Here is a 15623-nt window from a genome sequence, read left to right as displayed (position 1 = left end):
CCTCCTCCCAGCCTTTTTATTCACTCCTCAAGCAGTACAGAGCAAGCTGGGGTTACTTTCGGTTAGAGATGACGCTAGCTGGCAACTAACTGGCAACAACACATTCCTGAGATAAGGACGCGTCTCCAAAACACTGTCTCCCACCCTGTTTACTAGGTACCAGGCAGTGAACAAGGTCAGCTCAGAGTGTGCTCTGAAAGCAGAAGTAGATTTGCCTGTATTGCCAAGTTCACCAAGTTCATGTTACTATGCGTAGTTACTACACTCTGCATGGATACAATTTGCTTTTGGGAAATATTGATAGGCCATACAGCTCACAAAGCTCCCCCGTTGTTGCTTGTCAGAATTAAAGCAATCTCAAAATGCTGTCATTTTAAATACCTCCAATTTTATATTTTCAAATAAACAATTATATTTAAAAATGTATTGGAACTCCAAAGGGGATTTAGGCATGGCACAAGCCCTTTCTTTCATGGATGATATCTGCAAATTCCTTCAGGACTAACTTTGGGGTGGACAGAGTGGATAGGGAGATGCTCTTTACACTCTCACATAACACCAGAACCAGGGGACATCCACTAAAACTGAGTGTTGGGCGGGTTAGGACAGACAAGAAAATATGTCTTTACTCAGCGTGTGGTCGGTCTGTGGAACTCCTTGCCACAGGATGTGGTGCTGACGCCTTTAAAAGTTTCTGGAGGAAAAATCCATTACGGGTACAAGCCATGATGTGTATGCGCAACCTCCTGATTTTAGAAATGGGTTATGTCAGAATGCCGGATGTAAGGGAGGGCACCAGGATGAGGTCTCTTGTTATCTGGTGTGCTCCCTGGGGCATTTGGTGGGCTGCTGTGAGATACAGGAAGCTGGACTAGATGGGCCTATGGCCTGATCCAGTGGGGCTGTTCTTATGTTCATTAGAGTCAATGGGGCTTACTCCCAGGTAAGCGTGGGTAGGGTTGCAGCCTGAACTGAGGGGGAGGGGGCTGTAAAGCAAGAAAGAAAAGGCTTGGTGTCCAATCCCAAACTCGTTTACTCGGGAGTAAGGCTAGAATCCTATCCCCACTTTCCTGGGAGCAAGCCCCACTGACTCTGGTGGGACTTCCTTCTGAGTCCCATGCATGGGATTGGGCTCCAAGTCGATGAGTTCAGCGGGGCTTCCTCCATGTTTCAGAACTGCAAACTTCCTGGTTTGGATGCGCTCCCTCCCTTCCCAGATCCTTGGGCGGCGAGGGGGGTGGAGGATTCCAGGCAGGGTAGCTCGGAGGGAGTTTTTCCTGCAGGAGTTGCCTGACCCTCCTGCTGTCAGTGACCCCGTTTCGAGAAGTCCTGGCACGCCCTGGAAAGTCAAGTGCTGCCATACTTCAAAGAAAAGTATGGAGTATCACTGGGAGTGAGGAGTGAGTGTGTGAGTAAGTGCGTGAAGCAGCAACTTATGGCTCCAATAGAAACGGTTGTGGTGACTCAACCCGCAGTCCCCCTGGGCGATCCTCGAACTAGTTTGTTACGAGGACTTCTTCTTCGTATTAGCTAAGTTTGTATTTCCCCCCCAGTAGCGTAAGGCGCCACTGGGCTGTACTACAACTTTACTCCAGAGTTTTTTTTTTTTTTTACTCTGCTCAAGTCTCTACATGTCTACTCAGAAATAAGACCTTTTGTGTTCAATGGGGGAAAGTGTGAATAGGATTGCAGGCTAACAGCTGAAACCTATGCCTGTCTACTCGGAAGTAAGTCCCATTAGAGCCAGTGGGGCTTACACCCAGGAAAGTGTGGTGAGGACTGCAGCCTGAGAGCTGCAAAACTAGAGGAAAAAGAGAGATTGTGCAGTGAATTGGGTTTTGGTGCAGCCTGGCTGAAGGTGGAGTGCTGGACTGAAAGAACTTGCTCCTATGCCTGTCTACTCAGAAGTAAGTCCTACTGTGTTCAGTGGGGGAAAGTGTGAACAGGATTGCAGCCTAACCCTATGCATGTCTGCTCAGAAGTAACTCCCTTTATAGTCAATGGGGCTTACTCCCAGGAAAGTGTGGATAGGATTGCAGCCTAAATGTCTTGCATAAAGTAGTGTCCAACAACACAGGAGACGGAGCCTGATCCCAAGCAACTTTTACTCATAAGTAAGTGGGGGAGGCTTCTTTCTAGTGTCACTTAGCACCGCTGCCTTCAAAGGACCTTTCTATAAGGACAAAGGCTCCTAAAAGGTTTCAGATCCTGGTTAGGAGGCGGCTGCGTCCATGATATGATTGGCTATGATATGTTATGCTTTCTTTTCCCTTGAACAGACGTTAACAGATTTTTTATTTGGCTCCGGATACACGCAAAGAAGTTGTATAGCACATCGTTATGCTAATTGTGTTCTTATGCATTCAGTTAATATGTGTCTTTTTATATATTTAGTGTATTAATATTATGAATACGCACCTTGTATTTTGTTTTAGTATGAGCTATATGTCTCAATAGTGTTGAATGCCTTTTCGTTATCCTCTCTGTATGTGTTAAGATACTACTAGACAACACATGATTATTACTTATTCCTCCAATAAAAAATGGTTTAAAAATAAATAAATAAAAGATTAACAAGTTGTGAGTTCCTGCACTTTTTTTTTTTTACAAAAAAAAAACAAAAACACTGGATGGAGGCAACCACAAGACTCCCTCCCCCAATACAGTGGGTTATAACATAAAAACTATGTGCTTTCTATTCAGTCTTGACATTGTGTAGCACATTTCTGGAGTTCAGATAGCTTCACTTACATAATATCCAGTCATCCTTGAACTGGGCTCTCCTGGACTCACAGCTTGGTGCCTGAGTCACAATACCAGGGTGGCCAACCTTTCAACTTTAGGGTTCCTGGATCTTTAACAATTGTGGAGAGGAGGGAATTTCAGCAGGTGCCACTTCTCCTCTCACAGATGCGCCTGCTGAAATTCCCTCCACGCCACCATTGTTGCAGTCCTAAAGTTGAAAGGTTGGCCACTCCTGCTCCATACCCATTGTTGGCAACCTTCAGTCTCGAAAGACTGGTATCATGCTCTGAAAGCTGGTTCTGGAACAGCATCTAGTGTGGCTGAAAAGGCCAATTTGGGAGTGACAATCCCTTCCACACTGGGAGCAAGTGCATACTAAACCATTCTATAACAACTGCTCTTCTCATCTTACTCCTTTTCTTAACTGTTGTCCACCATTTCCACCACTACCACCACTGCCATACATTTATGGTGTCAAATAATTGCAGTGAATCAGCTCATGTTACATGATAAAGGCAGGTCATCTCAACCAAGCTGATTTGTTTTAGTATGAATCGTTTTATAGTTACCTCCTTTATTTGTCATTATTTTAATATCAATGGAATATCACTGGAAAAACCTTATATGAGAAACACAAGATACAATTAATTATAATCAATATACAAATATTATTTTTATAAGTATCAAATGGTATTTACTATTAAACAATTGTTAGCAATGACATTCAGTCTTGGGGGAGGGAAATAATTTTACTGGGAGGTAACAAAAATTTCATCATAAATACTATACCAGGCTGTATGTTCAATATTTAATTTCATGGTGATGGCAGCCTATATCATAAGAACATAAGAATAGCCCCACTGGATCAGGCCATAGGCCCCTCTAGTCCAGTTTCCTGTATCTCACAGCAGCCCACCAAATGTCCCAAGGAGCACACCAGATAACAAGAGACCTCATCCTGGTGCCCTCCCTTGCATCTGGCATTCTGACATAACCCATTTCTAAAATCAGGAGGTTGCGCATACACATCATGGCTTGTACCCCGTAATGGATTTTTCCTCCAGAAACTTGTCCAATCCCCTTTTAAAGGCATCCAGGCCAGTCGCCATCACCACATCCTGTGGCAAAGAGTTCCACAGACCAACCACACGCTGAGTAAAGAAATATTTTCTTTTGTCTGTTCTAACTCTCCCAACACTCAATTTGAGTGGATGTCCCCTGGTTCTGGTGTTATGTGAGAGTGTAAAGAGCATCTCCCTATCCACTCTGTCCATCCCCTGCATAATTTTGTATGTCTCAGTCATGTCCCCCCTTAGGCGCCTCTTTTCTAGGCTGAAGAGGCCCAAATGCCATAGCCTTTCCTCATAAGGAAGGTGCCCCAGCCCCGTAATCATCTTAGTCGCTCTCTTTTGCACCTTTTCCATTCGCACTATGCCTTTTTTGAGATGCAGCGACCAGAATTGGACACAGTACTCCAGGTGTGGCCTTACCATAGATTTGTACAACGGCATTATAATATTAGCCGTTTTGTTCTCAATACCTTTCCTAATGATCCCAAGCATAGAATTAGCCTTCTTCACTGCCGCCGCACATTGGGTCGACACTTTCATCGACCTGTCCACCACCACCCCAAGATCTCTCTCCTGATCTGTCACAGACAGCTCAGAACCCATCAGCCTATATCTAAAGTCTTCACACCGAAAGCTTTCTTAATACAGTTCTCAATGCAACGTGAACTTGTTTGTTCCTCAAGCAGTAGATGAATGGATTGAGAAGGGGAGACACAATAGTGTTAAGAATAGCCACAGGCTTACGGAAGTCTAAGTGGCTGGTACCATTTGGTTTTATGTACAAGAAAATGCAGCTGCCGTAAGTGATGGAGACCACAAAGATGTGGAAGGCACAAGTGGAGAAGGCCTTCTTTCTCCCTGTAGCTGACGGCATGCGCATGATGGTGGTAACGATATTGATGTAGGAGACCACGTTTACAGCCAAAGTCCCAAGGACGGAGAGTGTAGCAATCAGAAAATCAATGAGTTCCAGCAGTCTTGTGTCAGCAGAAGCAAGTTTGATCACTGGTCCATTGTCACAGAAAAAATGGTTGATGATGTTAGGACCACAATATGGCATCTGAAATAATGCAACTGTAGGACCCATTATGAGGAAGAAACCCCATACCCAAGAGCAAAGCACCAGCAACGTGCAGATTTGACCGTTCATTATGGCTGAGTAGCGCAAAGGGTTGCAGATGGCCACGTATCTGTCAACAGACATTACTGCCAGCAGGAAAAACTCTGTTGTTGCCAGCGCAAAGTACAGAAAGCCCTGTGTGAAGCAATCAAAGAATGTTATAGTGTTATGGCCTGTTGCCATGTTGGCCAGTGTTTTGGGGATGATTGTGGTGGTGAATCCAATCTCTACGACAGCAAAATGGCGCAGGAAAAAATACATGGGGGTGTCCAGCTGGGGATCCACCAGTGTGATGACAATAATGACCATGTTCCCAAAGATGGTTAACAGGTATGTGCCTATGAGTAGGGGGAAAAGTACGATTTCAAGTTGGTGATTGTTCGTAAAACCCAGAAGAATGAAGTTGTCCTCTGTGGTGCAATTCCTTACTTGGGGCGTCATGTTAACTGACGACTAATCCATTTCTCTGACTATATATGCATTTGCCTTTTAAATGAAGTTGTCCTACTCTGAGTCTCTGCAGTTGAATCAGTGTGATCATGGCTAAAGTGGGTCATAACTGATTGTCTGAGACCTTCCAGTCCAGCACAATGTCTTCAACAATACTTCAACAAAAGCCCACTCACTGCACAGTCCCTGCCTTCTGCTACTCCCTGTTGCAGCCACCCGCGCTGTTACTTAGTACTTAAGAACACTGGGGAAAATGTTCACATATCTCCCAAATACCATTTTGTGCTTCTGTCATGGTTCCCAGTCCCGCATGTCTGCTTTGCAAATGAAAGTTGTCCTGCAAACACAAGTGTACCACTCATAAATTTTGCTGAGCATGGGAATCCAGTACACTACTGTCCATTTCAAGTGCATAATATATTTTGTCTCCTTTATGCGCTGTGCAATCATGAGCGAGTCATTTACTTACCACCTACAGTCTGCATCGACAGAACAACATTCATTTCCATTCATGGGTCTATTTTTCAGCAAGCTCCTAAGGATCTAGATTACATCCAACACGATTAAAGAAGCAGGTATGATGTTTATCTTCTGTTCCAAGCAAATATAAAGACTTAAAAAGATTCACTCCGTGAATGGCAACTAGACGGTTAATTCTATTTTAGCAGATTCTTTGCTTTCATTGCTCAAAAGTAGTATTTTTTTCAGTGTAATTCAGGCATTCCTCTGTTTCAGGCGAGAACATGGAAGCAACCTTGGTTAGTCACTGTGCATGTTCCTATTATGTCCTTCAGCCCACAGCATAAGATATATCAGATCCTTCCTTATTCGTATACACAAGAGACATGAACTTTGCTTCTCTGAGAAGTCAAAAAGTTATTGTATAAGTGATGAAATAGGCTCTTCCCTCAACCAGTCAGGGCCCAATCCTATCCAATTTTCCAATGCTGGTGCAGCTGTGCCAATGGGAAGTACACTATGTTCTGTGGTGGGGAGGTAGTCACAGAGGCCTCATCAAGGTATGGGAACATGTGTTCCTTTATGTCGGGGTTGCGCTGCAGCTGCACCAGTGCTGGAACATTGGATAGGATTGGGCCCTCAGTCTCTAAGCACCAAGGGTAACCTATGTGTGTGGCTACTGTTCCAGTCAAACGGTTATCATTTTGCTCCCCATAATTCTCTTCTATGAATTTTGTCTTTGGATTAAAATTGTGTTGCCAGTAGTTGTGGTGGTTTGGATTGGTGAACATCCTCATTGGCCAGGAAATTGCCATTCAAAGGTATCATTTTCAACTGGCATTAAAACAAACCTTACAATATTTGTGTACCACCTTACCTATAAACTCAAGGCAGTTTACATAGGCAGGCTGAACACCAACTCATTTTTTCAATGAGGTTTTTACAAGTGCTGTGTCATGGGAAAATCTCATAGACCATTTCTCCAGATGTTTTCCTTCATAGCTCCCTCCTGTAGCTCCATAGGGGACAATGTGATCAGGAAATGCATGCTGGCAAGTTTTCTCCCAGTGACACCACTAGCTGGGTGTGGGCCGCACCAGGTGATTTGCACGGGTGTGTGTGTGTGTGTGTGTGAGACACTACTACTGACCAAAATTTTTAAAAACTTGGTATTTTCAAATCGTGCCATCATGTTATATATCAATCGATGTGTAATTTCATGCAGAATGCAATAGAACAAACTGGGTTGAAATATCTCTATTCTATCAAAAGTTATAGCAAAAAAGCCAGTGGGGACAGGGAAATGGTACATCACCATGTCCATTGCCTGGGCTGTTGCCCTGCCCACTGCTTGGGAAGAGGTCCATCATAGGGGTGACACTCTGGCCTCCCACACTGGGTGAAGCAAACCCTTGTGACGCCTCTGTTGTCTCCTCACTGACTGTGTGCCCAGATGGTCTAGAGAGTAGGAATGTAGGAAGATCTGAGATTCTGTTCATAGGGCTGTCTGCCACCATGGCTGAGGAAATGCCCCAAGGAGTCCTTATGCAGGACATGGAGGCCAGTATCATAGATATGGTTGGCAACCTTCAGTCTCGAAAGATGGTGGTATAAGCCTACAGCACCTGGTATTCCCAGGCGGTCTCCCATCCAAGTACTAACCAGGCCTGACCCTGCTTAGCTTCCAAGATCAGACAAGATCGGGCATGTGCAGGGTAACAATTGCTGCTATCATAGCTAGAAGAAGGCAAAACAGTAAGAGTTGCAGCCCAACACACCATGTAAATGGCCTCTCCCACTCACTGTCAAAGTCATTATGGTCAGCGACGGCAATGTGCAGGCATTCATCACACAGAACAGTGTCTTCTGAGTATTGCCATTGCTGCCTGGAATGTTTCTAATGGTAAGAGGGAGGGGCTGCTTCTACAGAGCTTTGTGGTACATGCAGCATTTGCTGTTTAGCGTTCCCTTTATTTCTTCATCCAGTGTATAATTGGCCTGTGGTACTCCTTGCCACAGGAAGTGGTGATGGCATCTGGCCTAGATGCCTTTAAGGCAATTGATTTAAGGCAATGTGATTAGGCATATTTCTGGAGGAAAGGTCCATCAAGTCATGATAGGTATGTGCAAGCTCCTGATTTGAGAGGTAGGCTGTATCAGAGTGCCAGATGCAGGGGAGGGCACCAGGATGTAGGTTGTGTCTTGCGTGCTCTCTGAAGCATTTGGTGGGCCACTGTGAGATACAGGAAGCTGGACTAGATGGGCCTCTGGCCTGATCCAGTGGGGCTGTTCTTATGTTCTTAAACTACAATTCCCAGGAAGCCTTGCAGGTCTCTTGTTGTCTGGTGTGCTCCCTGGGGCATTTGGTGGGCCGCTGTGAGAAACAGGAAGCTGGACTAGATGGGCCTCTGGCCTGATCCAGTGGGGCTGTTCTTATGTTCTTAAACTACAATTCCCAGGAAGCCTTGCAGGTCTCTTGTTGTCTGGTGTGCTCCCTGGGGCATTTGGTGGGCCGCTGTGAGAAACAGGAAGCTGGACTAGATGGGCCTCTGGCCTGATCCAGTGGGGCTGTTCTTATGTTCTTAAACTACAATTCCCAGGAAGCCTTGCAGGTCTCTTGTTGTCTGGTGTGCTCCCTGGGGCATTTGGTGGGCTGCTGTGAGATACAGGAAGCTGGACTAGATGGGCCTTTGGCCTGATCCAGTGGGGCTCTTCTTATGTTCTTATGTTTATCTGCTCCGCTGATGGAGGCAATCACAGTACCCTTGCCAGCCCCTAATACAGTGGCATATGACATACAAACAATGTGCTATCTTGACATTGTTCAGCACATCAGGAATTCATGGAACTTTACTTACATCAGTGGTTCAGAACCTGATTTTTGGTGGGTCCTGAAGGGCTGGGCAGAACCTCCGTAGGTAAATGCAGGTAATGGCAAGATCAGATAAGCAAGGGTCCAATCCTATCCACACTTATTTAGGAGCAAGCCCCATTGCCTATAATGGGACTTACTTCTGAGTAGACATGCCTAGGATTGGGCTCTAATTGCCTTGAGCCCTGAGGCTATTCAAAAATCAAATACCTGCCAATTACCCTGTAAAGAACACACCTCCTGGAGTTTGCAAGGAGCTGATCTCCTGCATAGGGTGACAAGACATCCTCTTTTTCCAGGACATGTCCTCTTTTATAGCCTCATGTCCTGGAAAAAAACTTAAGCATCCGCATTTTCTCTTTGATCAGGCCCCTGTAGGCAGCATAAGAACATAAGAACATAAGAACAGCCCCACTGGATCAGGCCATAGGCCCATCTAGTCCAGCTTCCTGTATCTCACAGCGGCCCACCAAATGCCCCAAGGAGCACACCAGATAACAAGAGACCTCATCCTGGTGCCCTCCCTTGCATCTGGCCTTCTGACATAACCCATTTCTAAAATCAGGAGGTTGCGCATACACATCATGGCTTGTACCCCATAATGGTTTTTTCTCCAGAAACTTGTCCAATCCCCTTTGAAAGGCATCTAGGCTAGACACCAGCACCACATCCTGTGGCAAGGAGTTCCAAAGACCGACCACATGCTGAGTAAAGAAATATTTTCTTTTGTCTGTCTTAACCCGCCCAACACTCAATTTTAGTGGATGTCCCCTGGTTCTGGTATTATGTGAGAGTGTAAAGAGCATCTCCCTATCCACTCTGTCCATCCCCTGCATAATTTTGTATGTCTCAATGTAACCTTCTTGTAATAAATAAATTATATGCAATATAGCTTAAAATTTAATGATAATTTAATGTTTCAATTAACCACATGAAATCAATAAACGAGTGTTTTTAGCTTTTATTTTATCAAGTCCTACATTTTTGATGCCTCTTAACAAAGAATTTAAAGCAAGCAAGCAAGCAAGCAAGCAAGCAAACAAACAATTTCTCAAGTCTGTGCTGGCTCTTTTGCCATCAGGCCTGACACAGAATTCATCCCACCCCCCACCCCTGCCCCATATTGACGAATCCATGAAAACACATTTACCCCTTTTCACGCCCATAGGGGTGAATCAGAGTATCAGCTCTGATGCATGGAAATGAGAAGTGACTCATGCTAACATTTTATTGGTTCCCCGCTGTGTCATAACAACACCTCATTGGCTCTTGGAACAAATGGTCTCATTGGTCAGTTTTGATTTAAAGAAATTAATTTTTGTTACATAAGGCAGTTGGGTTCTCCTTTTCTGGTTATTTGGACATAACTTTTGATAGAATACAGAAATTTCAACATGGTTTGTTTCAATAGTGAATGGGGATGGGGTAATGGAGGATTATGGTTATTTTATTTTATTTTCTATTTGTTCTCCTTTATCTATGCTAATAAAGGTCTTATGTATGTATGTATGTATGTATGTATGTATGTATGTATGTATGTATGTATGTATGTATACCATACATACCATAGTCTTCCGAGACTGAAGGTTGCCAACAACCATGTATGTGTGTGTGTGTGTGTGTGTGTGTGTGTGTATCTGAGTGGCCCGCTTGGAGGCAGGCTGTGCAGCATGGCCTTTCCCAGTTTGAAGAGACACTTGGCCAATGGTCTGAGGCTAAGAGGCAAAGAAGGAAGGCCCATAGCCAGGGAGACAGACCAGGGACAGACTGCACTTGCTCCCGGCGTGGAAGGGATTGTCACTCCCGAATCGGCCTTTTCAGCCACACTAGACGCTGTGCCAGAACCACCATCCAGAGCGCGATACCAGAGTCTTTTGAGACTGAAGGTTGCCAGCAACCATGTATGTATGTATGTATGTATGTATGTATGTATGTATGTATGTATGTATGTATGTATGTATGTATGTGTTTCATTGCATTCTGCATTAAATTACACATCAAATGATATATAACTGTTGGTATTATTCAAAAATACCTAGATTTTCACAGTTTTGGACAATAGTTGTGTCACACACACACACCCCCAAATGTGTCACCCAGTATGGTTCACAACCCCCACAGCCCCCAGCAACACCGCTGGTACTAGACATCAAGTTATCAGATCTAAACAGGGCCTTTGAGAAGAGTTTTATCAGGGGGTACAAAGTTTCTTTTGGGCCCCTCCCCAGATGGGGAGGGGAGGGGATGAAACCGAGTGGGGGATGGTGGTGACAAGGATGGGCAGAAAAGGGGTGGGGGAGGGGCTAAACAGGGCAGAGAAGGGTGGCTACAGCCAGCAAAATCTTTGGAGCCCAGGTTTACTGGGCTTTCCCAATGCAGAGCCCAGGTCTACCTGCCCATGCAGCATTGGCAGCTAGACACAATAAAATGGAAAACCAACACACTCTTGAGTATCTCTAAAATCTTTTAAATATAGAAAATCATTGCGGAAAATGAGCGTCGTTGTATTTAGGCTCACACTAGAATGGAACGTTTTCTGTTTGCACCAAAACATACAACTGCAGCTGCTGTAGCCCCACAGCTGTGTCCCTGAGCTCCTATCCACTCCTTCATGGCAAGTGGATCTACACACCAAAGAGCTACTGCAGCAGGCCAGTTTCCTCCCAGATTTGACACTATGGTAAGGAGTGCCATATAGGCATTCCTTGGCCCAGCACATATGGCACATACAGCAGCAGCTGTGCACCTAGCAGCGAGTCCAGGTGAGATCAGAAAACATAAGATCCCATAAATTTTCTAGGTCCTCTTCTTTGGTTCCCAGGCCACCTTTTTGACTAAGGGCCTGGGTACAAATGATCCCCTTTACAAGTGACAGTGTTTGATAATTATCCTGGATAAATAGGATTCCCCCCCCCTTCCTCTGCTCAGAAATAATTATGAAAGTGAAAAGTATCTGTGGGTGTAACAATCATTGGCAGACAGGCTGTGGCCCCAGTCCAGTGTGGCCCCACTATGTGCGAGTGCTTTTCTGCTCCCAAATTTAACCCTGCAGGGATATTCCAGCAGCTTCTCACCTTCTTCTCTCACACAACCCAATCCTATCCTGCGCTGGAACAGGCGGGCCAACTGACCTGCACTGTATCCAGAGCAGGGTAGGAGGTGGCATTGATTTCCCTTTACCCCGTGTCACATGGCAGTCGCCTCAATGGGTCTACTTGGACCTGCCCCACCGATTGGTGGGCGGACGTGGCCCAGGAGGAGGTTGGGACCGGCCTCAGCGGACTAGCGGCATTCCAATTCAGAATATTATAGTTAATGACATTGAATACATATCCTGAATCTATAGAGATTTACACATTGAGAGGAGAGTCAATCAAGCAAGCAGCAACTGTTACCCTGCACATGCCTGATCTCATCTGATCTCGGAAGCTAAGCAGGGTCAGGCCTGGTTAGTACTTGGATGGGAGACCGCCTGGGAATACCGGGTGCTGTAGGCTTCTACCATGACCTCGGAAGCTAAGCAGGGTCAGGCCTGGTTAGTACTTGGATGGGAGACCGCCTGGGAATACCGGGTGCTGTAGGCTTATACCATAGTCTTTCGAGACTGAAGGTTGCCAACCAATCAAGCAAACAGGCAAGAAGATCATTGCACTGTGACATTATTCAGGAATGTCTACACTTAGGCAGGGCCTAGGAGAGGGGGGTAAAGGGGGTAATTTGTACCCGGGCCCAGGGTCAGAAAGGGGGCCCAGGAGCCAAAGGAGGGGGCACAGAAAGTTCCTGGATTTTCCATTTTCCAGTCTCAACCAGGCTCACTGCCTACGCAGGATGCTGTATCTAGCTGCCAGTGCCAGGCAGGTAGGTAGATCTGAGCTCTGCATGGGGAAAACTGGTAGACCTGGGCTCCAAAGACTATTCTGGCTGTTGCCACTTTCCCCCTGCCTGTTTTGCCCCCATTCTGCCCACCTCCATTGCCACCATCCCCAGTCTGTTTCACCCCCTCCCACTTTGGGAAGAGGCCCAAAAGAAACTTTGTACCCCCTGATAAAATTCTTCTCAGAGGCCCTGCACTTAGGCAAGTCATTCCTTATCCTCCTGCACTGAGTTCCTGCATCCCAGCTGGAGAATCCCACAATACCAACTCTACCAACTTAATAAAGGTCTGTCTGTCTGTCTGATTATAATGGAGTATAATGGCATGCACTAGTGAAGAATAATGCACTGCTTACTAGGAAGAACAACAGTGTGATAATTTTGGCAAAACAACCTTTTTGGGGAGGGGTAGACAATACCACAAGTATATAACTGAATGGTTTGACAGGGAATAGCAAAGAGGTAAGATCCATCTACACTCTTATTTCAGACACTAGCATCTGGGGATTACAGCAAATAGAGTTCTCTGACCAGCAATGTCCTTCAGGGCCTCTTTGACCTGCTTGTTCCTCAAGCTGTAAATGAAGGGGTTGAGTAGAGGAGAGATCACATTGTTCAGAACACCCACCGTCTTGCTGAGGTCCAGCCCCCAACTCTGACTAGGCTTGACATACATGAAAATACAGCTTCCATAGGTGATGAAGACCTCAGTGAGATGAGAAGCACAAGTGGAGAAGGCTTTTTGCCTGCCAGCTGCAGAGGGCATGCGCATGATGGTAGAAATTATTTTAATGTAGGATACTATAGTCACAGTGAGGGTTCCCAGGACACTAAATGTGGCGAGGAGAAAATCTAGCAGTTCTAGGGTTTGAGTGTCGGTGCAGGCAAGCTTTATCAAGGGTATATTGTCGCAAAAGAAGTGATTAATGACATTTGGACCACAGAAAGGGAGACGAAACAGCAAGATGAGAGGGACGATGAGGTACAGGAAACTGAATATCCAGGAACCCAGAACTAACTGAATGCAGAACTGTCTGTTCATGATGGTTGTGTAGCGCAAGGGATTGCAGATGGCAACGTACCTGTCAAAGGACATGGTGGCCAGGAGAAAGAACTCCGTGGTTCCTACTACGAAATAGAAAAAGGCTTGGGCAAAACAGCCAGCCACAGAAATTGTATAGGTTCCAGAGGCCAGGTTGTATAAGACCTTGGGAGTTGAAGATGAGATGAAGCCAATTTCCAGGACAGAGAAGTTTCTGAGGAAGAAATACACGGGGGTCTGGAGTCGATGGTCAGACAGGGTAATGAAGATGATCAGAACGTTCCCCACCACTGTGAAGAGATAGGTGATGAAAAGCAGAAAGAAGAGTAGACTCTGAAGCCATCGAATATTGGTGAAGCCTACAAGGATAAACCGAACTACTGTGTCAGTCTTGTTTTCCATTGTAAGTCTTCTTTTGTGAATCATCTACCAGGAAGAAGTAGTGCTTTTCCTGGTGGTGCTCTGGTGTGCTCCCTGGGGCATTTGGTGCGCTGCTGTGATATACAGGAAGCTGGACTAGATGGGTCTTGGGCCTGTTCCAGCGGGGTTGTTCTTACGTTCTTAAGAATCCCTTCTCTTCTAGGAAGATGTCCCTTCCCCACTGGGAAGAACCTGTGATGGGTTCAGCTTTTGTAACAGGATTTAACAAGCATTGTCGGTTGACTTCTGTAGGAAGTAGTGGGATCTGGGCTACAAACAATAAAGCAATTTAACAAAAATAAAAAAAATGAAAATAAAAAATAAAAAAGAGAAACATTAAATGTTTCTAAAGGAAACATGCAATGCACTTAGATCGGTCCCATGCACTGTAGCACAGAAAAAGAAATAATACAGGAAAAAAATAAGAAAGGGAGAGAGGAATCTTTCAAAAGGGTGTCAAGTATTTATAAATCTCTCACCTACCTTTTTTCAGTAATAATGCCATTTTAAGGCTTTCCCTTCTTTGCTACTGCAGCCATTCCCACTGTGGGTAATTTGTTGATAGACCATAAATTCCCTGAAGATAAGGGTGCTCTGGTGGTAGAGCATTTGTTGATCTATTACCAGAAATTGGAATGCTTTGTTCAACTAGTTTTATTTGCTTGAAAAATAAACCATTGATGGTTGAGCATGAGTAGTGCTTTGATGCACATGTTGTTTAGTAGTAGTAGTAGTAGTAGTAGTAGTAGTAGTAGTAGTAATATTTTATTTAAGGGTCTCAGACCAACATAAAAGTAACAATACAGGTTCACAAACATAGCATAACATAGCAATACAAGCTTACAACTATAGCATGACCAACCTCAGAGGCCACCTTAAATAAAAAATTAGCTCTATATTTCAGCAAAATAAAACTTTAAAACTAAACTAAGATTTACTGTTAAACTAAGAATTGCTATTAAATTATTCAAAAATCAATAAATACCTGATATACTGGTTTAATTTCTAAAATAATCTAGCACGTTGTTTAACAAGCAGTTTTTGCAGTACCTTCATCTCAGTTTTGTTTCTGAAGACCTTACTGTAGGGTAGATCTTCACATCTTAAGATCCTCTAAGCAGTAGCGTCGCTAGGGGGTGCAGGGGGTGCAAACCGCATCGGGTGATGCACACAGGGGGTGATGCGCTAAAATCGCAGTGGTTCGGAGTAACCCCATCATATTATATACCGTTCGATGTGGAATTTCGAGCAGAAGGCAATGCAGTATACCAGAGTGAAATATCTCCTTTCTATCACAAGTTATGGCCAAAAAAAATGAAGAACAAAAAATGCATGGATCCCTATGGAAAGTGAAAGTGAGCCATATCATGCATTTACTCGTGAGTAGGCGAACTTGCATTAGTCTGTTGGAACGGGCAGGCTGAGTGGAATCCAGTGACACCAGAATGGTCCTGATCCAATGAATGCAGCCGAAAAAAACACCAGAGAAGTAAGTCCCTCCCTTCAAGCAGATGAATGTATTGAGTGAAACTAAGCCTCACGGTTGAGTTTACTTGTGGGTAAGCAAATGTG

At 44.8% G+C, this 15623-nt stretch overlaps 2 protein-coding genes and 2 pseudogenes across 2 annotated transcripts; 1 reads left to right on the top strand and 3 right to left on the bottom strand.

Moving 5' to 3' along the window:
* Positions 1-4437: 4437 nt before the first annotated feature.
* Positions 4438-5376, bottom strand: LOC136653629 (olfactory receptor 6E1-like). The gene has a single exon (XM_066630520.1). It carries the CDS (start codon positions 5374-5376, stop codon positions 4438-4440), a length of 939 nt encoding a protein of 312 aa, XP_066486617.1.
* A 2081-nt stretch (positions 5377-7457) lies between these two features.
* On the bottom strand, positions 7458-7577 carry LOC136654786 (5S ribosomal RNA; annotated as a pseudogene).
* A 4516-nt stretch (positions 7578-12093) lies between these two features.
* Positions 12094-12213, top strand: LOC136655066 (5S ribosomal RNA; annotated as a pseudogene).
* An 869-nt stretch (positions 12214-13082) lies between these two features.
* On the bottom strand, positions 13083-14033 carry LOC136653627 (olfactory receptor 6E1-like). The gene has a single exon (XM_066630519.1). It carries the CDS (start codon positions 14031-14033, stop codon positions 13083-13085), a length of 951 nt encoding a protein of 316 aa, XP_066486616.1.
* Between the last annotated feature and the right edge of the window lie 1590 nt (positions 14034-15623).

Source organism: Tiliqua scincoides, chromosome 5, assembly GCF_035046505.1.
Source record: "Tiliqua scincoides isolate rTilSci1 chromosome 5, rTilSci1.hap2, whole genome shotgun sequence".
NCBI lineage: Eukaryota > Metazoa > Chordata > Lepidosauria > Squamata > Scincidae > Tiliqua > Tiliqua scincoides.
Note: the sequence above shows the minus strand (reverse complement) of the source record. Positions and strands in the feature narration are given on the sequence as shown.